The following is a 27,624-nucleotide window of genomic DNA, read 5'->3' as shown; positions in this document are numbered from 1 at the left end:
TAAAGTGCAGTTATGTTTCCATATTATATACAATATGTCAGCATCAGGGGGAGGGGGGGGTTGTAAGGGCTATGAAACTAACATTTGATTATAGGATAAAATTCTCTGAAAAAGTATACACCTACATATTACAAAAAAGGGCTTGAGTTTATTTAACAAACGAGGGTCAGCTTCCCACCATGTTAATTCAGCTGACAACTCTCAGGATAAACCAGGAGAGAGGCACCAAGCCCATTTTGGGATGGGAATCTTGCACCTCCCAGAGTTCACACCTTCCCCTTGCCAACCCCGAGGGAAGAGACAGGACAGGACCTTGGGTGTAGCTGGATTTTGGGGGTGGGGGGGAATCAAATATACAAGATTTCTGTACAGCTCTGACCCCGTCCCAACGTCCAGCGGCCAGGAGAGGAGTTCTGCTTGGGTGGGGACACAGCAGCCAGGCCAAAAGCATCCTTGTCAGCAGTGTGAGGGCAGCGAGGGCAGGGCAAGGAGGAGCCCTGGCTGGGCAGCCCTGCCCTAGGAGTGCGGGGCGCGGCAGGAGCGGCAGCAGGCTTTGCTGTAGTACCAGTGGCTGCACAGGTTCACCTTGATGGCCAAGGCACAGTTGGTTCCTGCCTGGTCCTGGCAGCTGTCATCTGCAGGGGGAGAAAATACACTTTAGCAAATATACTTTAGCAGGATGTGAAGTGCTTGAAAATATGGCACAGGTTTGTTTGCTTTGGAAGCAGGTTAAATCCCTGACAGATAGAGTGGCTTTTCCTCGGGTGCTGGGTTAATTTGGGGCTAGGGGGGCTGGTTTTTGGTTTAACCTGTGTTAAAGCACTTGGAGAGTAGGTGGTCAGGCTAGGATTTCTCCCTTAATTTATGTCTCTCCTGCTGTTCCCAGCCGGAACTAAAATGTTGCTGGAGCTTTTTTTGTGCCAGTTTTAGTGCCAGTGTCTCGTGGCTGCTGGCAGGTGTGAGCAGGCACATGGTACCCTGTCTCCCAGGGAACCATGGAAAAGAAAAAGAAAATAAACAATTGTGAGCTCATGAGGTCATTTCCCACCCTACACAGCTCTAAACACCATGGGATGAGCAACAACATCAGCCCAGCTGTGGCTGCCACCTCCCTGGCATCCCCTGGAAAGCACCAGGGAGCTTCTCCAGAAATGTCACTGTCAGCCTGGGCGAAGGCATGAGCAGGCTGATCTGTTCCTTCACACCTGGCCAGGCTTGGGGAGTCTCCCTTGGTCCCAGCCCTGAAGCTCAGTGTCTTGGCTGTGAAACAGAGCTGCCCAGGGAGCCACCAAGGCACTGAGTTGTCCCCAGGTCAAGGGGACAGCTGGTAGGGATTCACAATTTCTATCCCAAGGAGGCTATTTGAGAAAGGGAATGGGAATCCAGGAGTGCCACATCCAGAGTTAGGGGGAAGTGAGATGCTGGAGAAAGGGATGAGGCTGCTTCAGCATTCTCCCAACTCCTTTCAGTGCAATATTTTGCTTCACACCCATAGGATTTATAATTTTTTTTTTTTTTTTTTTTTTTTTTTTTTTGCTTCAAATCCATAGCATGCATGAAACCAGGTTGCTCCCAGGGCAAGGTGGCCATGAGGCAACTCCCAAGCTCCACAGATCCCAAGTGAGTGGGCAGCTGAGAGCACCCAGAGCTGAGCCAGGAGCTGGCCCCAAATCTGTCACCCATTTTCATGCTTTTCTCCCACACTGTCCTTATTCCCACATCCCTTTAAAGGATTAGAACTGTGTGTTTGCTAAAGATCACAGGGACTCTGAGCCAGCAGACGAGCCAGATAACGAGATAGTTACAAATCCCACAGGACACCCCAAGACCAAAAATCATTAAAATAATGGCACAGACAGAACTTCCTCAGCTCTAGCTGGAATCTTACAGAAGCAGCACCCAGATCAGCTCTCCAAAGGCCCCTTTTATCTTCAGGTCAGAGCACGACTCTTCTCAGCTCTCCTCCTAATTTATCTCCAGAAGGAGCCTGTGCATTACTTGGGCACAGGGGGAGAGCTGTCCCTGGCATCCTCCCTGGGATGATTATCCAAATGGGGCAGTGCTGCTGGAGGCATCCATGGAAAACCAAGGCTGTGGGGCTCACCTGGGGGCTCTGTGGGGCAGGGCTGCAGGTCACAGGTCTGTTTGCCCACCGGCTTCACCAGCGGGTCGCAGCCCCGCACGATGTCCTTGCCCTGGTAGCACTTCACATCCCGCATCCTCACACCAATCCCGCAGGTCTTTGTGCACTGGGGGACAGAGAGAAAGGGTGAGGCAAGACCCTGCCATGCCAGGGGACTGTTCTGAGCCACAGCCTGCTCACTGGAGATGTCAGGGCAGGAGGAGAATGTCACATCCCAGCTGTCCCCTCGCTCTGTCGTTGCTGCCAGCACCATCAGCCTCTGCCCAGGGTGGGTGGATGTGGTCCCATCCCCTGGCTCTGACATCCTCCCTCCTCCTGCTGCCCTTCACAGGGGACCACAAACGAGCTGGCCCAGCCCAGGTGATGTTCTGTAGGACATGGGTGGCCATGGAACCCCCCCAGAGCACCATGAGTGGGGCTGTGGGGTCTCTGTGCATCCCTGGGGGGGTGTGGAGCCACTGCTGGCCCAGCTCTCACTGCTGCTGCCCTTTGGATGCCTCGTGGAGCTGGGATTACAGCAGGGCTGCTTTGGCTAATCATAGAGTTTGCAAGACTAAAAATGAGGCTGCTGGAGCTTGGATCAGGGAGGCTGCATCCAGGAGGGCTTGCAGGAAGCCCATAGCTTGGACCCTTGGCCACTGAACCCTGGCTGCCTTTTGGGTTGTGCATGGTGATGGAGCACCCCCAAATTCTGTATCCATGGGGCAGCCACCCTATGGGCTCCATACACACCTCCAGCCACGCTCCCAGGCAAAAAATAAAGAAAAAATAAAGAAAAAATAAAGCTACAGCTGGTCCCAAACAGCCCCTCTCAAAAACACCCCTAGGGACCACATCCTGCAGGGACTCCCCCACCTCCTGGGGGTTCTGCAGGCAGAGGGACCCTTGGTGCAAAGGGAAGGGGCAGCACAGCCCTGGGGCCCCTCCAGCTCACCTCAGACCAGGGGGTGGTGTACCACTTGAAGCAGGGCCTCTCGAAGCACGTGCTCTCCTCCACGGGCTTCTTGGCCACGTCACAGTCAGAGGGGCTGCGGGTCTTGATCTTGCCATTGACGATCTCCAGGCAGAGCACGATCCTCTTCTTCACACCCCGGCCACACGTCGTGTTGCACTGTGGGGTCATGAGCAGGGCCCCCTGAGAGCTGCACACCCCATGCTGAACCCTCTAGGGCACCCCAGAGCACACCTGAGAGCTGCACACCCCATCCTGAGCCCTCTAGGGCACCCCAGAGCACACCTGAGAGCTGCACACCCCATCCCAACCCCTCTAGGGCACCCCAGAGCACACCTGAGAGCTGCACACCCCATCCCAACCCCTCCAGGGCACCCCAGAGCACACCTGAGAGCTGCACACCCCATCTCAACCCCTCTAGGGCACCCCAGAGCGCACCTGAGAGCTGCACAGCCCATCCCACCCTCTCTAGGGCACCCCAAAACACAGGACCTGCACTTACCCGCTCCCAGTCCTGTGCCAGCCAGTGGGAGGGGCAGTTCTTGTCCCCACAGGGGTGGATGGCCAGGGGTTTGGTGTCCAGGTTGCACTGGGACTCGGGCACCACGCGCCCGTCGCTGGTTTTGCAGTACACGTGCCGGATCATCCTGCCCTGCCCGCAGCCGCCACTGCACTGCAACCACAGCGGGCACTCAGCGCCAGGGATCCCCCCCCGAGCCAGCCCACGGCAGGGACAGAGCCCCCACAGCAGGGACAGAGCCCCTACAGCAGGGACAGAGCCCCCCCAGGGCACAGCTGCCTCCCCACGCCCGCCTCCCCCAAATTTCACAGGGGTTTTGGGGATTTAAACAGCCACGGGGATGCTCAGCGGATCCTCCAACTGAGATCCCCTCACCATGGAATCCCAGACTGGTTTGGGTTGGGAGACACCTTAAAAATCATCTTATTCCAACCCCCTGTCACAGGCAGGGACGCCTTCTGCTATCCCAGGTTTTTCCAAACCCTGTCCAGGGGTTTGGAAAAGGATAGGTTTATCCTTGGGCATTCCCAGGGACGGATGGGACATCCACAATTTCTCTGGGCAACCTGTGCCACAGCCCCAGCACTCAGCATCTCTCAGGGCAGGCAAAAGGGGAAGCACCACAAGCAGGGAACCCCAGGGTGGCTCCCAAAGAGGCCAAGGCAAAGGGGACCAAGGAAGTGGCTGCAAAAATCCAGCCCCAGCGCTCCCCGTGCTTCCCTGGTTGCTCTTGCAGAGACTCTCGGTGTTTCCTAGCACTGCTGCTGCCATGGAAACTGCTTATTTTTAGCTGATGTGAATGTATCAAAACCTGGGTAAAAATAGCTTGGGATGGAGGGGGTCTCTGGAGCAGAATTGTGCAGGAAGGGAAAAAGCCAGGGGGGGGAGGAAAAAAATAAGAGAGAGCAAAAGAGAGTAGAAAATAAGGAGGAAAAAAAATAGGGAAAGGGAGAAAAGGAGGAAAGCGAAAAAGTAAAGGGGAGAAAGGGAAAAGAGAAAGGGGGAAACGGAAAATAAAAAAAGGGAAAAAAGTTAGAAGGTTCAATTTCTGGGCATGGAGCATCAGCATTGCCAAGGAATGCTGCAGCAGACAGACAAGAGGATTTTGACACCCACCAAGGCCCTCAGCCAGGTCTCTCCAGGTTTAACCCCTGCTGTACCACATCCCCCACAAGGCAGGAGCCCAGGGGAAGGAACAGGATCCACTGGGATGCTGGATGTGCCTGAGCCAGGGTGGCTCCGGGTGACAGTGCTGGCAGAGGTGACCCGAGAGAGCCAAAGCAGTGGAATTATTTGAGGCCAGCTCCCAGGTTTGCTGGGACCCAAGTGCAGGTTTGATTGATGACCCCAACCCCAAAAGCCCCAGGAGCAGCAGGGACAAGCCAGCCTGCGGGGGGACACGACGGCCGCTCGGGCGGCCACGGCGGGGTCTCACCGGTCCCCAGTCGGACACTGTCCACTGCCGGTCACACGGTGGCCCCGTGCAGTTCTTCTCGGCCAGGGGCCGGGCGCTGGCATCGCAGAGCTTCTCCTCCTCCGAGCAGCGGATGTCCCTTGTCACCACGCTCCGCTCCCCGCAGCGCGCCGGGCACTGCCGGAGGGGACAGCGACATCACCGGGGCTGCCGCACCGCGGCAGCTGCGGGCTCGGGGTAGGGATTTCTCCCCATATTTTAACATAAAAGTGTAAAAGCACGCGCTGGAAATGCACAAATGACTCGCCCAAACCCCCTCTGCAGCTCCAGCTGCGTCCTGCCCGGGTGGTGCGGTCTCCAACAGGTGATGCCAGAGGGGGGAAAAGGCTCCAGGAGGTTCTGCTCAGAGCTGAGCAGCTTGAGCTGTCACTTGGAGACAGGGTGAGATCTCCCTCGCCTCCTTCCTGGGAACAGCCAGCTCCTTTCCACCTCTTTGGAGAATGTTTTTCCCCCCCGACCGCACAACTGAGATTTTTATGCTGTGGATAAATTTGGCACCGTGCAGCCCAGTGACATTATTTAGAACTGGAATTGAGTTACTACAGTCTCACATACACATTACATTTGCTCCATGCATAACGTAAAGCAGGGAAAAGTGTCAACAGCACAGGGCCCAGACGCACCGTGCCGAGATGTTAATCCTCAGAGCCCTGAAATGTGCTTTTTTTAATGCCTATTCCCCCAGCCAACTTGGCACCCCACCTCTGATGGGATCCAAAGGAGATTAGCTTTGCTGCTGGCTAAGAAACATCTACTCCAGCACTGTCTCAAGCAATCTGTCCCTGACAAATGCTGGAGGAGAATACACGTTTCTGTAAAATAAACCACTCCAGTTTGCTACGCCGGACAAAATAACGCTCCAGCACGTGCTCAGGGAGCTCCTCTCTACCAGCTGGGAAAGTCAAAACATCCTGCACCACCAGGGAATGCACCAGCCCCTCTGTCAGCTCCAGGGAAATGATGCACACCAGCTTGCAGGGGGATGGAGAGGTTTAAATTATGACTAAGATGAGTTTTTGGGAGCTTCCCAGGAGGAAGAGTCATATTCCTCGTGATGCAAACCATGGGGCAGGTTGGCACCCACGGACAGCTCGGCTCAGAGCTCATCTGCTCCTGCTTAGATCAGGTCTGTGCTTGATTTGGGAAGAGGCACCCCGAGGAAGCAGCACTGGTTTGGTTGTTTCCACGAGTTTGTGTTTGTAAGGGATGTGCTGGAGCATGGTCCGTGCCTGGAAAGGGATTCAGGGGCACAAACCCTCTCCACAGGTTTTCCCAAGGAAACCAGTGAGCTGGAACCCTCCCCAAACCATCTCCCAGACGCTTTGGGGACTGGCTTAAGGCACAGCTAGGGACAGGTTTCCTTCTGCATGTGGTGCAGACGGATTGGAGGTGAGGAAGGGATGTTTATAGGGATGTAATTCATGGATGAGTTGGGATCACCTTCCTGGCACATTGGGTTTGAAGGGGTCGCCAAGGAAATACTGATGGGGAGATCTGAGCCCTGGGCTCCTGCCCTACCTGTGAGTGACCAATGACCTCCCATCCCAAATGGGAGCCAGGCCTTCATTTTAGGGGGAAAAATATTGATGCACATTGATCCACATGCATTACTGTATGTATCCTGAGAGTGTATCCTGAGAGGCCGATGGCTGTGGATGGCTACAGATGAGGATTGATGCCTCAGGGTTTGGCTTTTATATTTTTCAGGTTCTGTGCTGCTTGAGTGTGTGGGTCTGAGCTTCATATCAGGGCATGGTGAGCTCTGTGCACAGAGCAGGGAGACAAAACAATTCCTGCTCCAGCTGGGCACCAAGGACAAATGACCCAAATCTCAGGCCAGGAGCACAAACCCCGTGGGCTGGAGAGAGAAAAACAAGGATGGGACTGCAGGGGCTAAAGCTGGGATGGGACAATGAACTGCAAGGTGCAAATGGAGCAGAGCTGATCCCAGGGAGAGACCCCGTGCCCGGCCGGGCATTTTGGGACCATTTTGGTTCATCTTGGGTGCAGCCCTGGCTGAGCCCAGGTGGATCCATTGAGGCCTCCTAATAAATCCCTACTTTATTCTTTAACACTATCTAGCCTCTGTTCTAGCTCACATGGTGACCTAAAAGGGCATCAGGAATCACAAAGCATCACAATTAACTCCAATATGCAAATGGAGCAGAGCTTATAAAAGTGAGAGACCCCGGTCTCTCTTTCACACGGCCGTGCATTTTGGGACCATTTTGGTTCATCCTTGGTACACACTGGGACCATTTTGGTTCATCCTTGGTGCATTTTGGGACCATTTTGTTTCATCCTTGATGCATTTTGGGACCATTTTGGTTCATTTTGGATGTAGCCCTGGCTGGGCTCTTGTGCTGCCCAAGGTGGATCCATGGAGGAGATCCTTCTAATAAATCCCTACTTTAACTCCGTCCAGCCTCTTTCTTAGGTCACATGGTGACCTAAAAAAGCATCAGGAATCCCAAGGCACCATGACAAACTGGAAAAGGGAGAGAAGCCCGGGCTGAGGCGCAGGACTCACCTCTGACCACTCGGACATCTCCCACTGGGGCCCGCAGGCCGGGTTCTTGCAGACCTTGCGCTCGTCGGGCCGGGCGATGTCGGCCGCCTCGCACAGGTCGCTGTAGACGGAGCTGTCGAAGCCCGGCGAGATCATCTTCCAGCAGCGCACGATGCGGAACTGGTACCCCTCGCCGCACGTCCGCGAGCACTCGCTCCAGCTGCTCGTCTCCCACCTGCGGGGGAAAGCATGGAAAGATGTGGGGAGGCATGGGGAGGCATGGGGAGGAATGGGGAGGCATGGGGAGGCATGGGAAAGTAAGGGAAAGCATGGGAAAGCATGGGAAAGCATGGGAAAGCATGGGAAAGCATGGAAAGGCATGGAAAGGCATGGAAAGGCATGGGGAGGTATGGGGAGGTATGGAAAGGCATGGAAAGGCATGGGAAAGCATGGAAAAGAAAGGGAAAGAAAGGGAAAGAAAGGGAAAGCATAGGAAAAGCATGGGAAAGCATGAGAAAACAAGGAAAAGCAAGGAAAAGCAAGAGAAAGCAAGGGAAAGCATGGGAAGGCATGGAAAGGCATGGGAAGGCATGAGAAAGTAAGGGAAAGCATGGGAAAGCATGGAAAGGCATGGAAAGGCATGGGAAGGCATGGGGAGGTATGAGGAGGTATGGGAAGGCATGGAAAGGCATGGGAAAGCATGGAAAAGAAAGGGAAAGAAAGGAAAAGCATAGAAAAGCATGAGAGAGCAAGGAAAAGCAAGGAAAAGCAAGAGAAAGCAAGGGAAAGCATGAGAAAGCATGGAAAGGCATGGGAGAGCAAGGGAAAGCATGGGAAGGCATGGCAAAGCAAGGGAAAGCACAGGAAGGCATGAGAAAGCAAGGGAAAGCAAGACGACCCCTGTGGCAAGGAGGAATGACGAGGAGGACTCCATGGATATCTGAATTACTAATTAATCAGTTTTTTATACTGTGGCAGTATCATTCTTTTCTCTGCTTCTCTCTGGTTCAGAGAATGCAAATCCCACCTGGCTGGGCAGGGAACAGAGCCTGTCACCCCGTGGAGCAGCCCACGGGAAAGCCCTGGCTGCAGGCAGTGTGTAATCACATGTGCTCTGAGCAGAGAGAGACATAGCTGTCCTAGGAAAATCCTGGGAGGCTGTGAAAAACTGTGGGAAACTTCAAGAAAAGAACTGAAACAATTATTATCTCTCTTCCTAAGATATAGATATGGATATCTATAGGCATGGTTTGCAGCAGTGTGTAGGGGCCTGGGGGCTGACCCTGGTCTCGGGGGCACTACAAAGATGAAGGCCAGTCAGGGAATAGGGAAGGGACATAGGAACACACACAGGAACAGGGGAAGGAGCCAATGGGGTCTAACAGCTTTCTGAGGGAAGCTTCTTGTGTGTCCCTGGACCAGGGAATGCCCCAGCAGGATCTCCACAATGGTTCTCCAGAGTGTGCTGTTCACAGCTCACCAACAGTGTGAGAGATTTTCACTTTGGGACCAATCAAGTCTCACCTTAGTGAGTCACATTATAAAAGGACCTGCTACTTTCATTAAATTGCCTTCTGATTCACCTTCTGAAGACTGGAGTCTTTCATTCCATCCCTGACTCAATAGCATCAAGGGAGGAGTGAGCTGCAGCCAGGCTGCCAGCTCCTGAGAGCTTTTCCCAAGGGATGGGAAGCACCAGCATATGTTGGGCTCACCCTGCAGCTCCCAGCTCGTGCCTGAAGCTGAAACCAGATTGTCAGGAGGAAGGGTGGCACAGCAGGGCCTGGCCCAGTGGCCTTGGTGACAAGTGAGCATTTGTCACCACGGTCTCTGCCAGCACATTTCTCTCTCAGGCTTTTTGCCCATGTTTGACCTCCCCTTTTTGCCTGCTCAGCTGAAGTACGGGGAGGTCATGCCATCCATCACCCTGCAGATGCCAGCAGTAATGTCACACAGAGCTGCCCAAGCCCCAGTGGGACACAATTCATGTCCCAGCATCAGTCTGACTCTGCTGAGCACAAGTGACAGGCTGGAAGAGCTGGGATCTGCTCCAAGCAGTGCCTGTCCTTTCCTGTCCCCTGCCACCTCTGTCCTGACAAGACAGGAGCAGCTTGCAATCCAAGGAAATAACATAAAAGGTCACATTTTTTACAGTACAGTAATATTATAGCAATTAAAGGGTGAGCTAAAAATCAGAATGGAGCAGAATTCCCAGCTCCTCTGGAGGTGGGCAACCCCCAGGTCCCCATTGCTGCTGTTCTCCAAGCAGGAGAGCCCCAGCTGCCCCCAGGACTCATCTGGAGCTCCAGGCACAACAAGCAGCCCTAGGGAGATGTCACACATTTGGAAATGTCATTTAGAGGTGGCACCTAACTTCAGAAGGGAAATGAAACAAAGGACTTCCCCATCCAGATCACACAAAATTAACATTTTTTCTTTGAAAAGCACTGCCAGCCCAAGCATTTTCCTGTCTGCCCAAGTGCTGGTGGCTGCCCCATGAGCTCCCAGTGCTCCCCAGTTAAGTCACTGGTAAATCACAGGGCAGCTCCTCTCCCTCACAGTGCAAGCCCCTGAAGCTGGAACAGCCCAGCCATAAGGGGGGACTACTCTAGGAAATATTAGTGGGAGAATCTAAGCAGAAAAGGCACCCTAATGCTTGTTTAAAAAATGACACCAGAGATGCCAACTCTGCCAGGATTTATGGAAGTTTTACCCTGGCAGCTCCAGCTGAAGCTCTCAGGAAGAAACTCTTGCTGCCTCCCAGACAGAATTAAGGGAGGAAGGACGGGGGTGCTGTGGGTCATCCCTGCTGCCCCCCAAATCCACACCAACCCTCCCCAAAGAGACATTGAGGGCAGGGAAAGCACAGGGAGTGCAGCAGTGCCCTGTGCAGGCAGTACCTTGGCTGGCACTCCCTCCCAGCACAGAACTCATGGATGGGCTCGGGCCGGGTCATGGCATCGCAGTAGGTGTCGTCCACCTCGATCCCGTCGTAGCGAACACACATGGCATAGGTGGACATCACTCCTGGGCTCAGAGAGAACACACACACACACAGCAGGGTGCTTGGTGAGCTGCACATCCAAACTCTTTGCTTTTTGTTGTTGTTGGTTTTTTTTTCTGGTTTTAGCTGCATTTCTCAGAACTTCCTCCCTGTGGAAAGCAGGGAGTTCCTGTCCCGTGGGATGGGTGCTGCTGGCAGGGAATATCACAGTGGCCACCCCACCAATCTGAGCAGCGTGGTTGAGTTTGGCCAGCTCAGAGGAGGGCATGGCCACCCCTGCCAGGGCTTGCCACCAAAACCAATATATGACTAACACATTTTTATAGGAAACACTCAGGGCCACGAGTCTGCTCGGCAGACAGGGTGGTGGGTGGAGGCGGCAGCAAACAGTCCCCAGCCCACTGCATCCCCCACTCTCCCTGGGCATTACAGCCCTCCCTTTGCACCAGGTGCTCCCCAGGTGCATCCAGGGCTCCAGGCCAAGGCAGGGATCCTGGGGATTTGGCAGGGAAGGTGCTGCCCCTCCTGCTCCCCCTCCGAGGCAGCGGCAGCCGGTGCCGTCAGAGCGAGACCTTTTCCCCCACAGCCTCCCGTGCCAGAGTAAATGTTGGGAAGTCCATTCTGGGACCTGGCTGGGGACCAGGAGGCTGCTCTGGCTACAGGTAACAAGAATTGCAGCTCTGGGGAACATATGGTTTACATGAAACTAAAAAAAGATCTACAGCTCTTGACATGGCCTTGCCTCTCTGCGATATGTCAGTGAGAAAAGGCAGCGAGGAAGGAGAAATTTGAGTTAAACTTCTCTCGGCTTGCTGCAAACCAGGGCAGAGCAGGCTGGCTCAGCCAAGGGAGAAATTTGTTCAGAGGGGATCAAAGAAGTCAAAAATGTCCCAGAACACGTGGGTGACAGGATCCTGGGGAAAGGGATGGCTCACAGAGCTCCTGCCGCAGGCACGAGGCTGCCGGACCAGAGCAAACGCTCCAAATGTAAAATCCTTGCATTTGATCTTTCAAGAGATGTCCCTGAGATTGTAAACTCCTCTCTCCCACTCCTTTCCCTCTTTTTAATTCCAGAAGCACTGCAGGCTCTGGATAATTTCAGGGGCAGCACAGACGAGTGCACAACCCACACGCCTGATTCATCCCAAGGGATCGACAGGACCCCCTGACCAAGGGGTGAGGGAGGAGATCAGGTGCCTTGAAGATTTTCAGGGGGCAAAAAGGGAGGAATTCATGCAAAAAGAGGGAATTTCTGCCGGAAGAATAGAGGCTCAGTTTCGATATCCCTGGCATCTCTGTCACTGTTCCAGATTTACACCCTCGCAGCCGAGCTCAGGCTCCAGGGTAGAAGGAGTGGGAGAAACAAAACATAATCAAAAAGCCAAATGCTATTGTGTTTCCTGCCAGAGCTGAACAATCTTTAAAATTTCTCTCCGCAGGGAAGCAGCTGAGCTTTTCAAACCCCTTGAAGCTGTCAAAAAGGTGAGGAAGGGGGGAAAAAAAGGAGGCTCAGGACAGGATTGGGGATCCTGCTGAGCCCCAGGGGGGACACAAAGGGATGGGGAGTGAAGGCAGTGCTCAGAGCTTCCCAGAGGGAGGGTGTTGGGAGGGATGATGGACACAGTGGGCACCATCTTCTGAGAGTTCAGTGAGGTTTGCATGCTCAGCCCCCAGCTCCTCTCCCCACCTTTGCACCCAGGCACAGCAGAGCTGGGGTCGTGCTAAAGCAGAGCTCATGAGATCCCCTAAACATCACCAGCTCCTTCCCATCCCTAACAGACATAAAATGGACTCACACACCAGGTGATTTCAGCAGGTTGTGCAGAATTTGGCTGCTTCTTATAACTACCTGTGGTGCATGTAGAGCTGCAGGGTTCATGGGAGGAAAGCTTCCACCTGTACATGTCAGCAGCACTCACACCTTGGCCCTTTCTTAACAACTTCAATCTGTTTCTAGCAATAAGCAAACAAAACAAAACAAAACAAAATAAAAGAAAGGAAAAAAACAAAACAAGAAAAAGGCATTTACAAGGCAAGCAGTGACAGCCCACGACAGACACACACATCTGGCTGCAGTTCGGTCGGGTTTGGGTTTGGGAGGGGATGTGCTTGGTTTGGCTTTGGTTGGGTTTGGTTGTTCTGATTTTTCGGGAGGTTCGTTTGTTTGAATCAAATTTTTAATTTTTTTTAGTTTCACAACATACCTGTCCTGAGCCCCAAGTAGAATCCCCAGCCCGGTTAGAGGCAGAGCTTCCACTGTCTAGAAATAGAGAGAATGGGATAAAAATACCCACAAGTAGAAACAGTTCAGAATTTAACAAAAGTTTGCATTTTCTGCTCAAATACACCTGGCCCTCGGCACACAGTGACTAAAGGTGCAGTATCTCCTCCCCTGTGTCTCCAGGCCTGGGCAAAACCACTCGTGCTGCTCAGTGCAGCAGAGATTTTGGCTGCTCCAATCTCCAAAAGCCAGCACAGGAGTTTCTGAGCTCTCCCCTCAAAGCCCACTGATTTTGCCACTCTGCTTTTTGGTCTGATTTATTTTGCTGGATGTCAAGTGGGGAATTTGCATCTCTCAGCTCCAAGCTGTGCTCAAGCACAAAATGCCACGGGGAGAGGAGTAACAGAGTCAGCCTGGTGTGAGAAAAAACATTTATCCAAGCAAGAATTGCAGCTGCTCCCCGTGCTGGGAGGGGGGAACACCTCAGGGATACTGCACCTTTACAACAAAAGGCTTCGGTTCTGTTCTCATACCTTTGTCCAAACCCTTGGAACAGCTACACTGGAATAGTGTACAAGGTTGTATCCTCACATCCAGTTGTCTCTGGCCTGGCAGGATATGCAGCTTGTATGATTTCTAGGCAGCAGAAGCTCTGAAATTGCCTTATTTAGTTGTTTGTAAGAAAAAGTTGAGGTCCAGCCTATCAAATCAACCTTTCAAAGGACACTGTTGAGAATCTGGCCGTTTCCTTTCCGACCCACCCTCCTTCCACCGCCAGCACTGAGCCTCCAGAAGGATTAAAAACAACAACAATCTCATTTTCCCTGTTGATTTTGCCTCTGTCAGTTTGGCAAATGGTCGCTTCCTGCACTTGAAATGGAACTGAAATGAATGTGACTTTTTTTTTTTTTGGTGGAAAAATAACAACCTCAGCTCACTATAAATAATGTTTTATCTGCCACAGCAGCTCTGCCTGGGGACCCACACCAGCTCCTGATCCCTGCCCTGTGCCACCAGCTGCCACCCAGCCAGGAGAGGGCTCACAAATGACACTTGTCATTAAAACATAGTCAACATCTGCTTTTTGTACTTTAATTTGCCTGGAAATATTACCCAGATCCTCCAGTCTATCCCCTGATCTCTGAGGCACCAAAGTAAACACCACATTATCCTGTGACCAGGACTCCTCTGTCTTTAAAAGGATAAAATCTTCAAAATAAGCTTTATCCCACATCTGAGGACAGTAAATCTTTCAACAGTGTCCCTTTAGTGTATGTGATCCTAAATAAAGAGCTTCTATGCATGACAAGGTCCCAGGGACAAGATCTTTCCAGAGGAATCAGACATTTGGGCACAGGGCAGCTCATTTCCAGCAAAGACAAAACTGTCACTTTGTTCTCCTCTCAATGCAGACAGCAGCCCATTGTCCAGCAAAACTGGGGGCATTTTCTCTTTTCTTTCAATTTTCCTCTTGATTATGAGCTAAATAATAAAGTCACACATTTGTTTCTTGAGCTTTTAAACTGCTTTTCGAGCAAGATGCAGCACCAAAAATTAGCACCATTCCCTCACCCTTAACTGAGTTCTGGGCTGCCCCTTTTCCCAAGTTCCCACAGCAGAGGAATAACCCTGACAAATGCACACAAAAACAACATCCACAGCCTCTGGCTCCCATTTCTGGGTTTTGTTTTGGCTTTTGTTTCTAAGCAAAGGGGCAAACTCGTGGCTCCTGTTGCAGGCCCAGCCTGAAAGGACCTGAGCATCTCTCAGCCTTTTGGCTGGTGCAAAACTGGTCTGGATATCAATGTTCTGATCTGAAAAGTTTGTCTTTTGTTCCAGAGAGAGAGAGGGGACACTGTGGAACAAAACCAAGGGAAGAATAGGTGTAAAAAGTTGTCAGTGATGGGTGACATTCCTGAAGGGGTTTAAATCACTGTTATCAATAGCTGGGCAGCCAGGGACAGTGCAAGGAGCTTTTTAGCACCCAAAAAACTGCACTGGTGTCACAGTGTTCTGTGATTGTCCCATAAAAGCCAAGCTCCCTGTATTCCCAGGAGGTAGGGAAGCACTGCCCCCATTTCACAGCTGCTGGGGCAGAGTTTTGGGGTGCAGCTGAGGGGACACAGGGAGTGTGATGGGGAGCTCCAAGGGGCAGGGCAGTCCCTTCCTTGTCCCAGGGCAGGGTAAGGGGAGCTGAGGGCTCTGCCCTCTCAGTCAGAGAGGATGAAATGCTTGCTTTGGCAGCTGAAGGCAGCACTCCCAAGCCAAGCCACGAGGAGGGATGAGAGATGAAACCCTTGGCAAGGTTTTCATGTTCTTATCATTAAGAAGTTTGTTGATCCACTTGGCTGCATGGCCATTTTCTTTAGCACGAGTGTCTTTAGCATAACGTAGAGAAAGCTACGTTAAATCCAGCTGGGTAAATCCAGCTAACTCTAACCAGAGGGAGCATCTGCTCAGGGCTTTGCATCTCCTCAAGCTCAGCATCTCATCCTGTGTTTTACAGATCCAGGGGGAGGCTGGGGTGCCGTGGAGATGCACAGTGGGACCCAAATCCACACCTGGCTGTGGGACCTGGATACTCCCAAAGCCCCAGTGCCAGCTCAAGCTGCCCAGAAGTGCTCTAGTGTGTGGCTGACCATGAGGGAGGGCTAATTGGAGGGCTAATTGGAGGGCTAATCGCTGCTGTGAGCACTGGCCCCATCTCAGTCCCCATGTGGCCACACTGGCAATGAGTTCTGGTCTGGGAATCAAGGCTGCTCCTCAGAGAGCCCTGGGATATCTCAAAAGCTGATAGATACAGGCTTGGGGATCAGCACCTACCCCAAGACTTCCTTCCACCCTTCCCCAGAGCAAAACCTGCTGCTAAAGCTACATCAGGCCTTCCTTTACCTCCCCACTTCCACTCAAACCAGCCATCTAAAGGAGTCCTGAGGTGATGGTCCCAGTATCAACCAACGAGCTGCTACTGCAGAGTTTTGGATATTCCTGTCCAGGCTGCTTCTGCAGCTGCTGAGGCAACAAATCCAGGCTTTTCCTGGACCTACAGTGGAGCTCCTGGTGGCAGGGCCATGCCTGGGAGCTGCTGAAAGCATATTCCTGCCATCCCAAGTGAGGAGGATCGTGGGTGGCACTCGACAGGGTGGGTGAAAAGGGGCCAGGACCAACTTCTGCTGCATCAGAACTCGGAGGAAGGGGCTGGGGAATGGGAGCAGGACATCAAGAGAAGGCAAAAGGAAGAGGCTTCCTCATGGCTGTGGCTCTGACAAGAAGCTGTGACAGCAGAGAGCAAGACCCCAGCTGAAAAACATCAGCATGGACTTGAGCATGCCCACCGAGGGGCACACCAAGATTTCCTCTTGCTCAAACGCTCTCCTGACTTCCTGCTCCCAAACCTCAGGCTCTTCTTTCCAGATTAACTCCCAACAGAACATTTCCACCATCCCACCCCCACTTACCTCCTGCTTCCAAAGGGATGGAAACCATGCATTGAGCACAGGGCTTTGACAAGTCAAGAACACCGATAAATTGGATTGATTAACTAAAGGCAGGTCTCCTACCTTGCTTTGTGGGTTCTGTTCCCCTGAGGGCTGCTCATGGTGACGGTGGCGTTGGAGAAGGGCGTCTCTGCAGAGGTGTTGGTGCCTTTGGCATTGCTCAGCTCCATGAAGGTGCCGTTCACCGAGTAGGTGACGAGGCCATCGCCGTCCTCGTAGTCCACGTAGAGGCTGTCAAGGGGTGACCCCACCGAGTTGGTCGGGTCTCCCTGGGCGAAGATGCTGTTCATGGTGACGTTGAGCAGCAGCTCCTTGGAGTCCGAGGTCTTGCCCAGCAGCTTGTCGGTGATGGCGTTCTCCAGGAGGAACTCCCTGGAGCTGAGCCTGGCCTCGGGCTCTCTGTCGTCATGGTCTGTCTGGTAAGTAGACCTGGTTACGTTTGAATCTAGATTGGAGCCAACAGGGGGGAAACCACAGTGACAACCACAAAATGCATCGAGGCTGGGAGGGAGAAGCAGCCCGGAGCAGCGGGGACGCGCCGGAGCCTGAGCAGCCACACGGGGGGCTAGAGGCAGGGCAGGGGGGGTCTGGTGGGGTTCTCAAGGGTGTGCAGCTTTGGGGGGGCTTATCCTGCTATGGTGTGGCCAGAGGGGAGCTCAGCACCCGCCAGCACTGCCCAAAGCAATAGCAAAGGTGAAGGGAAGGTGCTCTCCTGGCCCCACAGCCCATGCAGCCATGCTGGGAAGGCACTCCAGGCAATTTGGGGGTGGGATGCCCAAGGGACTCAAATGGGGGCTTTGGAGGGGTGGGAGGTGATGGGAGATGTTGTGATGGGGAGTTTTGTGCACCCAGGGCTCCCTCCTGTCCTTGGCATGAGGCAAAGCACAGCAGGGCACCAGCGGGGAGATCTCACCCGGTGTCCACCCCCCACACGCCCCCACCAGAAACCAGAATCTGAAGGGCAAAGAGGATTTGTGAGCAGAGATGTTTTAAAGAACTTTCCGAGGTTTCCAAAACACAAACCAGCAGAACCACCAGAGGTAGAAACAGAGCATTTCTCAACAAGAGCTCTGAGAAGCAGAACGGTGAGGCCCAAGTCTCCTCCTTACCTTGGGGTTGTTTGCCCTTCAGTTTTGGCTCACAGTCAATTGTTTCTGCTCTTTCATAGACCTCATTGGTTTCCTGACCTTTGCTCAAGTTTAAATCTTCCTCCGTGTCCTGCCTTCCAAACACCTGGTTCTCCAAGTCTATCCTTTCCCTGGAGATTTTCCCAAAATAGGTTGCATTGTGCTGGATAAAGCCCAGTGGCACGTCTCCGTCGAACTCGCGGCTCTCCTCGCTCTCCGACTCAGAGAAGGTGTAGTAGATGGGCTGCAGATTCTTTGAGTGTGGCTTCCTCAGCAGAGTGTATTCAAACGTGATGGATGGGTTCTTGCCATTTTGATTCCAGACCTAGCAAAGAAATCAAGTTTTAGAGGGTGCAGGGAATTTGTGGCAGGCAAGGCATGGGTTTCATCTGGGACCTGACACTTGGGAGCATCTATTTTGCTGTTTCCAGTCTGTTTTCCTTCACAGTGCCAGCTTCTTCCTGCTGGAGCCCTGCATCATTTTCTAAAGGTTGTTTGGCCATGGGGATTAATCCCAGGTCACATTTCCTCCTTGGCCACTGAGTGACCAGAGGCTTGGGGCAGCCACTTCACAAGACCATCACTTGCAAAGCCACTTTTTGTGGCTTTATGAGGAGCACCCCCTCCCCTGCAGCTGCTACACCCCACTGGGGCTGGGAACTCCCAGCTGAGACAGCCTCATAGTGGTCTAATGCTTTTTAAGCACCCAAGCAACCATCCCTTCCCCTTCCAGAGGAGCCTGGGGCTACCTGGAAGATGTCAGGAGCTGGGCTCTGGCTCGCTGCCCAGAAGAAAATTAAGGGACTTTTCTCCAAATACCTGGTTTTACATGGTTTGCTTTCGAGAGAGAATTGGGGTTTAAGGTTTATGCACTTGTCTAAGCTCTCTGGCCAAGTTTCTTATTTTTGCTTTTCCTGCCAGGTAACTTGGATAAAAATGCCACGGAGCAGAGGAGAAATCCTCTCACAGTGCCTGAGGCATCTTGTCCCTGCAGAGAGGAGTTACCAAGCCCACATTCACCAGCAACAGCCCTGCCTGAACCCATGAGCACTGACACAAATAAAATAGGGTTGGGTGAGGAACTGGCCAGAACTGCTCCCATCCCCTCCTCGTGTGAAACCACGGCAGGGCTCTGCTCCCAAGCTCACCCCTTCCTCAATCCAAGGTGGATTTTCTCTTCCCCTCCATGAGAAGAGGAGAAGTCAAAGCTCACCATTATGTTCAGCCCTTGATTTGTGGGTCCCTGGGCAACAATGTACTCGATGCCGGTCTCGTACACGTCCATGGGCCGGCGGTACTTGAACACCGTGCCTGCAATGTTGAAGTTCTTTGGGCTGTCCACTTTATAGTTCCCATTGAAGAAATAGTACCCAGCTTCATCAGCCACAGCTTCAAAGGAGAGAGAACAGTCAGTGCTGTCACGTGCAAGGGCAAAGCTCTGGGTGCAGCCCCTGGTGTGTTCAGGGAGTGAAATCAGTGTTACAGCAATAAGAAAAATAAAGATTCCCCTACGTGGCAATGCACTGGTCGCCTGTTTGCAGTGCTCCCCCTGTGAGCACTGCACCCAGAGTTCTGGGCCACGTGTCCCTCCGCTTTGCAAACCCCTGGGAATGTGGCTGATGCTCGCCCCTGGCTCCTGTCACCCCCTTGGCACCAGCCCAGCAGGAACATTGAACAGTCCCAGCTCTGCAGAGAGCACTGGCAGGTGGGCAAGGACCAGGGCTGCCTCCTCAGGAGCTGATGTCCCCTGAGCCAGCAGTGGCCCAAGATGCCACTGATGCCCCCTGAGCTAGCCCAGGAGCTGGTAACCTCATCAAGCCTTTATCATCCATAGAATCCTCCTAGAATGGATTGACCTTGGAGCTCATCACATCCTGCAATGGGCCAGGACACCTTCCACTGGAGCAAGCTGCTCAAAATCCCATCCAGCCTGGCCTTGAACACTTCCAGGGAAGTGACAGCCACCTTCCATTGGCCACGAGCCTCTGAGGCAGCAAATGTGCTTCTCTTTGGCAAGTCTGGATTTTTCCACACTGCTCCTGAGCAGCTCTGTCACCTCCCCTGTGAGATGGGTGTGTGGTCACCAGCACTTCAGCAAGGCCACATGTAGGTCACATCCCCTTGGTGCTGTAGTCATTGCACATTCCCCAGGCAGGGAAAGGTTGAAGGGATCACCAGAGAGGTGAAGTCACTTGGCCATCTGCGATCCAGCACCAGGGCATCTGTCACGCCCTGCTGAAATAATATTCACCAACTTTTCTGCTTTAAAGCAATCAAAGTGTTGAGAAACACAGCCCAGGTGCTCGGACTGCAGAGAGGAGCAACACCCTGGCTTGGACAGCACGGATGGATTTACATTTACATTGCCTACGGATTTAACTCGTGTCTGCAGCAAACAGACTCGCTGATCCCTGTGGGTCCCTTCCAACTCAGGATATTCTGTGATTCTATGACAAAACTACATCCAGCTCTGCATTGGAAAAAGCATTAGGCAGCATAGGCATGCATCCTAGGGAAGTACCAAGAGGTTATACACACCCAGAACATCTGCAGACTTTTTCCGTTCCACTATCTGGATATCCCTCGCTCCGGCGGGAATGTGCGTGACCAGGGAATAGCCTACGGATTAACCAGAGGATCTTTGTGACCAGTGATCTGAACCAACCCCTCCTCAGGCAGAGCTGCAAGCTAGCCAACACCCTGGCCTGGACCCACATTTTTAATGAGCTATGGATTTAAAAGCCCTGACCCTTCGTGTTTTAGGCTGCAAACAGGAGCTTATCGGGGATAGAAAAGAAAAATGTGCGAATTGCATTCTGGTTTATGGAGGAAAAACACATCCAAGGGGGGAAAGGATTCATTTCTTACAGGCACAAATATCATGTTTACCTAAAGTGGTGTAAGAAAATACATCAGCCGATGATTTTATTAGCTAGAGAAGCTGTTGTGTGGTTCAGTATTGATCCCTGTGTCAGCCAGCGTTCCCAAAACCCCAGCAGGAGATGGGAGCTGGTTTCTCCTCCCTTTTGCCTAGCACCAGACAAGAGATGGGACAGGACAAGTCTTCCCACAGCACTGAGGTTCCTGCAGTTTGCTCCATCTCAGAGAGCATTAATCATAATTCCTGAATTAGATTGTTATATTTAGGACATGTAGGTTCGGCTGCTTTACATCACACTGATTTTTGAAATCCTGGTCTTTCAAGATATTGTTGCTTCCTGTTATTACAAGTCGTTTATTTCTAGTCTTACTGGGTCATGAGTGTCCTGTTTTTGGCTAAATGACTAAAAAAGACTAAAATAGATACCAGCCTCTTGCATAACCCTTTTGCACCACTCATCATCAGAGACCTCTGGTTTCTGACAAACACCACACAAATTTCCTGTTTTGTTTTGTTTTTTTTTAAAGAAGGTTTTCTCTGCCCAAACAAGCGACATTAACACACACAGAACACGTGGGAAAAACCTAAATTGGGCAGTTGGTAAGACCTGAAAGCCATTTACCAAAAATAAAAAAATAGTCCATTTTAAACCCAGCCCTCTCAACTCAAGCCCTCAGTCCCCAAAGCCTTACCAAGATGAGAATTTCCTTTCCGGTAACTGCCGGTTACGTGGGTGCAGCTGCTCCCATCTCCTTGGCAAACTCCACATTTATCCAAGGTGTGGGTGGAAAAGAGAATGCCATCACAGCCAATGGGCTAAAAAATGCACAGACAGAGAGAGCGCCGAGGGTCAGGCAAACGTCGCACCCACTGCGATTCTCTGAATGCTACTAACGAGATTTTTGCTATAATGTTTAACAACCTCACATTTTCCAGACACGCAAACCCCTCGGAAATCCGTGTATTTGCAGGATGTTCCATCCCTGGCCTGAACCATTAACTGTCTCTGACCGTCCACAGTGGTGCAATGAAGGTCACAGGGCTTGCTAGAAATGTGAACATAGTCATCTAAGGGGAAAGGATATAAAGAGAGATTCAAAAACAGCAGAAACACCACAACTTTCATCCTACCCAAGCCAGCGAATCTCTGCCAAGCTAAACAACAGCAGCACAACTGCAGAGCAGTGAGAGTTCAGAAGTGGCCATCTCTTGTGTTTCAGGACAGGCAGGAGATGGCACTTGGACAGTGTGACAGCCTTTGCTGGAAGAGATGCCCCAGGGATGCCAGGGGCATCACCAGCACCAGCCCAGGGCAGGCACTGAGGCAGCAGCACTGCTTTGTGCAAGTACATTACACAAAAACATGCATGTGCACTTAGCAACACTTGATACTTGAGTTAAATTTACACATATATTGTTGGAAATACACGTGCAAGACTATATGCAAAACCATAGCAGCTCAGAGCATTTTATGGTCTATAATTTTTCCACAAACATTCACCCAAGATGGACTTAATTCACCCTTTGCTTTCTGCAGACAACAACTGGCTGGCAGCCCCCACCAGCAGAGCAATCCCACATTTTATAATATCCACAGGAAGCAGATGACAAAATCATATTTGCATCAGAACCCCCATGCCAAGTGTTTGTCTCCACCAACTCCTGAGCAATCAGAGACCCACTGGCCTGCACACCCAAGCAAGGCAGCATCAGTGTCAAAATATTCTGCTGCAAATGCCCCAGGAGCCACATGAACCCCTGCTTGAACGAAAAACAACTCCTGCAACATCTCTGGTGAGTCAGCTTGAACAGCAAATGTGTTTAAGGAAATTGTCACCTCCAAGGGACAAAAGCCACCAAGGAGAAATAGCTCATGGGCCAAGTTCTACCTGGCTGACCCTGCAAAGGCTGGAGAGCCAGGGGCTTGGTACACAGGGAAATGGATTTGATGAAGATAATTGTTCTTGGGTATGTACAGAGACCCCAAAAACAAAGTTTGCAGGAGATCCCATTGCTATTTTTAAGCACTCAAATGAATCTGAAGATGGATCTGATCCCATCTGTATTTTTAGGTATCCAAGTGAATCTGAAGAACCTGAGCTCAAGAGCCTCCTCAGGAGAAGGGTCCTGGCTTCCCAGCAGCTCTTAAGCTCATCCATGGCTTGTGTTTAGTGCCTGATTTTGATGGGAGTTCAGTGCCTAAAAGTTCAATAAAAGCTCAGTTTCTGAGTCCCAAGCTGTTTCTGCAGTCACCCCAGATGACCAAAGTGACCAACTGCATCGGTGACATTTGACAGAGCACACAGAGGGCGTGGGAGAGACCAAATATCACTGAAATAGCACAGCCAGCAACGGCCCTGGCTCAAAGGACACTTGTCATGGTGAGCCTGACTGTCCCTGCCAGCACAGCCCTCACATCTCCTGCTCCCACATCCTCCTGCAGCCTCTGGTCCCTGGGAGCTGTGACCAACACAGGCTACAGACATGAATTCATGTTGTTATTTAATTTTCAAGCTATCCTGCAGCTGCCAAACAAGCCTTTGAACTCAGGAGACAGCTGATTGTGCCTCTGAAAAACCACTTTAAAACAGCAGAGGAGGAGCCTTCCTGCGGGCTGTAGCATCATAACTATCAAAATATTTGGCTGAGCATTATGAAACACACAAAGAATGTCTTGTTACCAGGATATAAAGGTTTCCATTGATAGGTTCTGCCATTGTACACATGGGAGTTAAATGATGAACACTGCTCCTCTCGAAAGCTCCTTCCGTTCACAGGGCACTCCTAGAATGGGATACATTAACATCCTGACGGAAACAAAGTGCGGGAAAGGTTTCTGGCACATCACCACCAGCTGCAAGGAGTGTTTCCATCACCTTCCCCAGCCAGGCCACATCCTCCTCCTCCTCCTCCTCTTCCTCCCCCCCTGCAGGAACCCCCTGGGAATTGTTACCAGAGTCACTCTCTGGTTTTTATGGCAAAATGCCCAAAGCCCAGACACTGGTGGTGGGCACCAAAGAAGGGAACCCCCAGCTGCTTGGAGGGGTAAGAGGATGACAGCTACAGGACAAATGGTGTCCCCTCTCCAAGGGACCCAGAAATGCCACACGTGACTTTCCCAACAAGACAAAGGATATCCTTACTTGGACTTTGCAGAGCTGGTATCTTTTGGATGTTCCAGTGCAAGTTTTATTAGCCAGCCCACTCACTGACTTCCTTCTGAATAAGGAAATGGGGGTTAGATGGGGGGCACAAATCATTTTCACTTGTTTAAATATATTTACTCTCTGTAAAGTCAGTGTCAGCACAGCAGAGCCACACAGAGATCTGTCAGTGTCCCTGGAGCAGGTAACAAAGATCTCTGTGGCTTTGTCACCTGAACCACCAACTATCCCCAGGAGGTATCATGGGGTGAGGGCCTGGGGACAAGGTTTACTAAGTGTTTTTTGGCAACCACACTGCCCAGAGAGGGCAGAGCCAGGCACAAAGCAGATGGAACCAGTGGGTCCCCAACCAGCCCTGCACCAGGGGCTGCAGTGCCCCAAAGCCTGGAGAACAGGCTCAGTCTGTGCCTGCTGCCCCTCTGCACCAAGCCCTGCTGGAGAAACTGCAGGGCCAGCGCAGGAATCATCAGCTGCTGCTGCTGGCAGGGATGCCCAAAGCTCAGGAAATCCCCTCCTGCTCCGGCAGGGTTTGCCCAGACACATTTCCATCGGTGCTCCTGTCTGACCTTTGGGGTCAGGCAGCTGCAGAGCCCCTCCCCAGCCCTGGTGCAGTACCTCTGCCTCAGGCAGTGCCTCTCCTGGGATTTCACTCCTCCCCCACAGGTCCTGGTGCACGCTGTCCACTTGGTCCACTCTCCCCACCAGTAAGCAGTGACATCTGACCCCTCCTCCAGGCTGTTGGACGTCTGTGTCAGGTCCTGCTCGGAGCACAGGGGAAGCAGGAGTCACATCCACACCTCAGAGCCTGTGTGGGGACACTGAGGGCAGCCCTCCCCTCCCAGCCTGCCCCTCTCGACCCAGGCATTGCCTTCTCCAGCTGAGGTCAAGCCTGAGGTTTCCATCCCTGCATTCTTGCGATTGTGTTTTCATTACAAAATTGGAATGAAGTGGCAATATTTGGGATTCCTCAGGAAAGGAAATTCTCATTGTTTCGCTCAGTTGGCAAAACCGAGCTCCCAAACAGCCCTAAACTCTGAGAGACTCTTGGTGCTCTCTGACTCTTGCTCCACGGAGAATTCAGGGAGCTGCAGAGCCAGCTGCAGCTGGAAGCTCCACTGGAAGCTTCAACAAACCCTTGCAAAACCCCTCTGCAGCAGCAGAGCAGGTCAGTGGGTGCCAGGGGGTGCCAGCAGGGTGCAGGAGCCCGTGTGCTCTCTCTGCAAGCACAGGTTTGTCACTTCAGGAGGGTCCCTGACACCCCCACCCTCCCTGGTGACCATGCATCAGAGGGCAGAGGAGCTGCAGATATCGCAAGGAAAGTAAATGAAAGCTCAGCCACTGCAGGGAGCAAGGAGTGGTGCTCACCCAAGAGCAGGGCATGGCCCTTCAGAGTCCTTGAAATGCTTTGTGAATGCTCTCAGCCACGGTAGGCACAACTTAGGTTAAGCCCAGACTAAAGAGTGAAGGCAAGCCAGAAGTCCTCACAATTTTTGGAGAGCTGGTGCATGCACAGAGCAGCTCTGCCAGCCCAGGGGGTTCCCAACCCAAACACCAGAGCATTTTAAAACCCAGAGAGCCAGCAAAAACCTGACAGCCTTACCTGAGCTATGACAAAGACAACGTTGCCCACGAGAAGAAGGGCCAGGGTGCCTTTCAGCTGCAACTGAGCACTGATGGAGATGCTGCTCCACCTCCACTTGGATATCTTCATCCTAGAAAGCAACCAAACACTGCACTAAGCACAGCTCCCACAGCAGGACCTGCTTTGCCTGGCTTCCACAGCTCTGCTCCAGCATTCCTGCTCAGCTCGGTGACACCGACCAGCATGACTGCAGGGACCTGAGCCTGAAGTTTTATTTCATTAATAGCAGCATGAGCATGGTACAGGTTCACTTCCCAGCTCGGGTTTTATCTGTCAAACCACAACTTTGCACTGGTTTCCAGTGGCTGCACCTGACACTGCTCCAAGCCTGCCTTGGAACAGAGCCTGGCTTACACCAAAGCACAGTGAGTAGCCAGAAGTGTTCCTGGATCTATAAAAGCAGTGCATTTAAATATCCCCATTTACAGGACTGCTCCTGGAAGAATGAGATGAAAAGCTTCAAAAACAAAAAAATGCAATTAACAGGCATTATTCCTCCTATTTTCATTTATTCCACTCCAATTCCCCTCGGTTCCCAGGGAAGATGCCTTTTCTTATAGAAAAGACACGACCCACAATTAAAGAGCAGAAATGAACTATCCCAAGTGTCAGCCTTTCATCTCTTTCTCCATCTGCCTCATGAAAGAGAGTAACCCAGAATGGCATTTTCTTAAATAAAACCCAGCTCAAAACCACAATACGTTTTATTGTGAACCTCCCTGCAAGAGCCAGAAAGGAGCAGGTTTCAGGAAATCATGCTTCCAGGCAATCAAAGCAGCTCATGTCTGTGAGGAAAAAGAGGAAAAAAAAAATATCCTCCCCTAAGCTAATTTCCCTTGAAAAGCAGTTAGGCAGCATCTTTGGGAAGCAGGGGGGTGGGAGAGGTGCTGCTTCTGGGGAGAGAGGGCAGGACTGCAGACCTGCAATATAAAGAGCTTCTTTCCTGCTCATTTTTGTTTGGTTTTTTTTCCTCCTTGCAAAGGTTTTTGTAGCAGTTTTGAAATCGCGGAATTGCCGGCAGCACCAGCCTCGCTTTGCTGTCCGGCTTAGAAAAATTACCAGAGGGTTTCCAGGTCCCCAAATCCGCTCTGCAATCGCCCTGGGGGAGAGGTGCAGCATGCTAAAGAGGCTTTCCAAGAGGCAGATCCATTGATTAATGGGAGCCCAGAGCGCTTGGCCGGGGATGCCGTGGACAGGTGGCTGAGCCTTGCCTTACACTTGGTTCTCATTAAAGCTCCCAGACACTCCTGACTCGAAGCCAATACCAGAGCGCGCTCGGAGTTTATCCTACAGGCTGCGGGGCTGCGTGCTTAAATGAAGGGAAAATTAAGAAAGGGGGGAGGGATGCCGCCCAGCAGCATCGCGGAGCCGGTAGCGGGGCAGCCCCGCACGGGCGGCGGGAGGGCGATGCGGGGCGGGGATGCGGAGCCGGGATGCGGGGCTCCATCTGCGCGGAGCGGGCAGCGGGCAAGGGATGGGACGGACGGGACAGGACAGGATGGGACGGACGGGACAGGACAGGATGGCACAGGATGGCACAGGACAGGATGGCACAGGACGGGACAGGACGGGACGGGCCGTACCTGGCGGCGGCGGGGCCGGGCAGGACGATGCTCCGGGGCCGGGCGGGAGCGGCGGCGGCGGCGCGGAGCGGAGCGGAGCAGCGGCGGCCCCAGACGCTCCCTCCCTCCTTCTCCCTCTCCGACTTCAAAGGGCAGCCAAAAGCGCCGGGGCTTCCAGCGAGGAGGAGCCGCCGCAGTGGCTCCCCCCAGCCCGCGCCGGCCGCTCTTATAGCGGCGGCGGGGGGGAGGCAGGGGGGAGAGCGGGCGGAATTCACACCTCTCGGCCCGGGATGCCCCCACCCCGGTTAACCCCTCGCCTCCCCCGGCGCCGGCCCGCGGCCGCCAGCCGGTTTCCTGAGGCGAGACCGGGGGGGCACAGGCGGGGAGAGCCCGCACCGCACGCATGCGTTCCCGCTGGTCCACGCAGCGCCGGGAAGCCCCGGGAAGATGCTGCGCTCCCTCTCCCCGGGGACCCTCCGGAGGATGCTCCTCTTTATCTCCCGGGAGGATGCTCCGCTTTCCCCCCTCCCCGGGCACTCCCTGGGAGGATGCTGCGCTCCCCTCCCCGGGACCCGCGGGAGGATGCTGCACTTCCCTACCCCCGGTACACCCCAGAGGATGCTGCACTTCCCTACCCCCGGCACCCCCGGAGGATGCTGCACTTCCCTACCCCCGGCACCCCCCGGAGGATGCTGCTCTCCCCTCCTCGGACAGCGGAACGGTACCTGCTGCCCCCACCCCTCCGCCCACCCCATCATCGCAGGTCACCAAAAATCTCCCGTACCTCCACGGGCATTGTGCAGCCACGTGCTGCCTCTGGGATGGCCGGGGGAATGGCTGGATGAGGTCTGCCAGGCTTTTAATTTCACTTGCTGCTGGAAAATGAACCAAATCCTCAAGGTCCTGTGCTTTTGGTGCCTTTTGGTAA

General features: G+C 52.8%; 1 protein-coding gene across 3 annotated transcripts; it reads right to left on the bottom strand.

Annotated features, from left to right (window-relative positions):
- On the bottom strand, positions 1-26,841 carry ADAMTSL2 (ADAMTS like 2). Of its 3 annotated transcripts, none has more exons than XM_084219713.1 (19): positions 26,718-26,841; positions 25,093-25,204; positions 24,108-24,250; positions 23,472-23,547; positions 23,010-23,112; positions 21,251-21,396; positions 21,021-21,144; positions 19,986-20,066; positions 18,661-18,836; positions 17,430-17,772; positions 16,384-16,765; positions 12,452-12,555; positions 10,499-10,625; positions 7,620-7,833; positions 5,051-5,206; positions 3,598-3,768; positions 3,078-3,254; positions 2,105-2,249; positions 1-635 (listed from the first exon to the last, which is right to left on the bottom strand). In XM_084219713.1, the coding sequence occupies exons 2-19, from the start codon at positions 25,201-25,203 to the stop codon at positions 517-519; spliced, it is 2,898 nt and encodes a 965-aa protein (XP_084075839.1). In that variant the 5' UTR covers position 25,204; positions 26,718-26,841; the 3' UTR covers positions 1-516. The 3 variants fall into 3 exon arrangements, with proteins under 3 accessions (XP_084075839.1, XP_084075840.1, XP_084075841.1); XM_084219714.1 differs by having other exon boundaries at positions 17,508-17,772; XM_084219715.1 differs by lacking the exons at positions 23,472-23,547; positions 24,108-24,250; positions 25,093-25,204; positions 26,718-26,841 and having other exon boundaries at positions 21,256-21,396; positions 23,010-23,159.
- Positions 26,842-27,624: the final 783 nt, after the last annotated feature.

Source organism: Fringilla coelebs (genome assembly GCF_963513975.1).
Source record: "Fringilla coelebs genome assembly, chromosome: 21".
NCBI classification, from domain to species: Eukaryota; Metazoa; Chordata; class Aves; order Passeriformes; family Fringillidae; genus Fringilla; species Fringilla coelebs.
The sequence above is the reverse complement of the archived record's forward strand: the minus strand, read 5'-3'. Positions and strand labels throughout refer to the sequence as shown.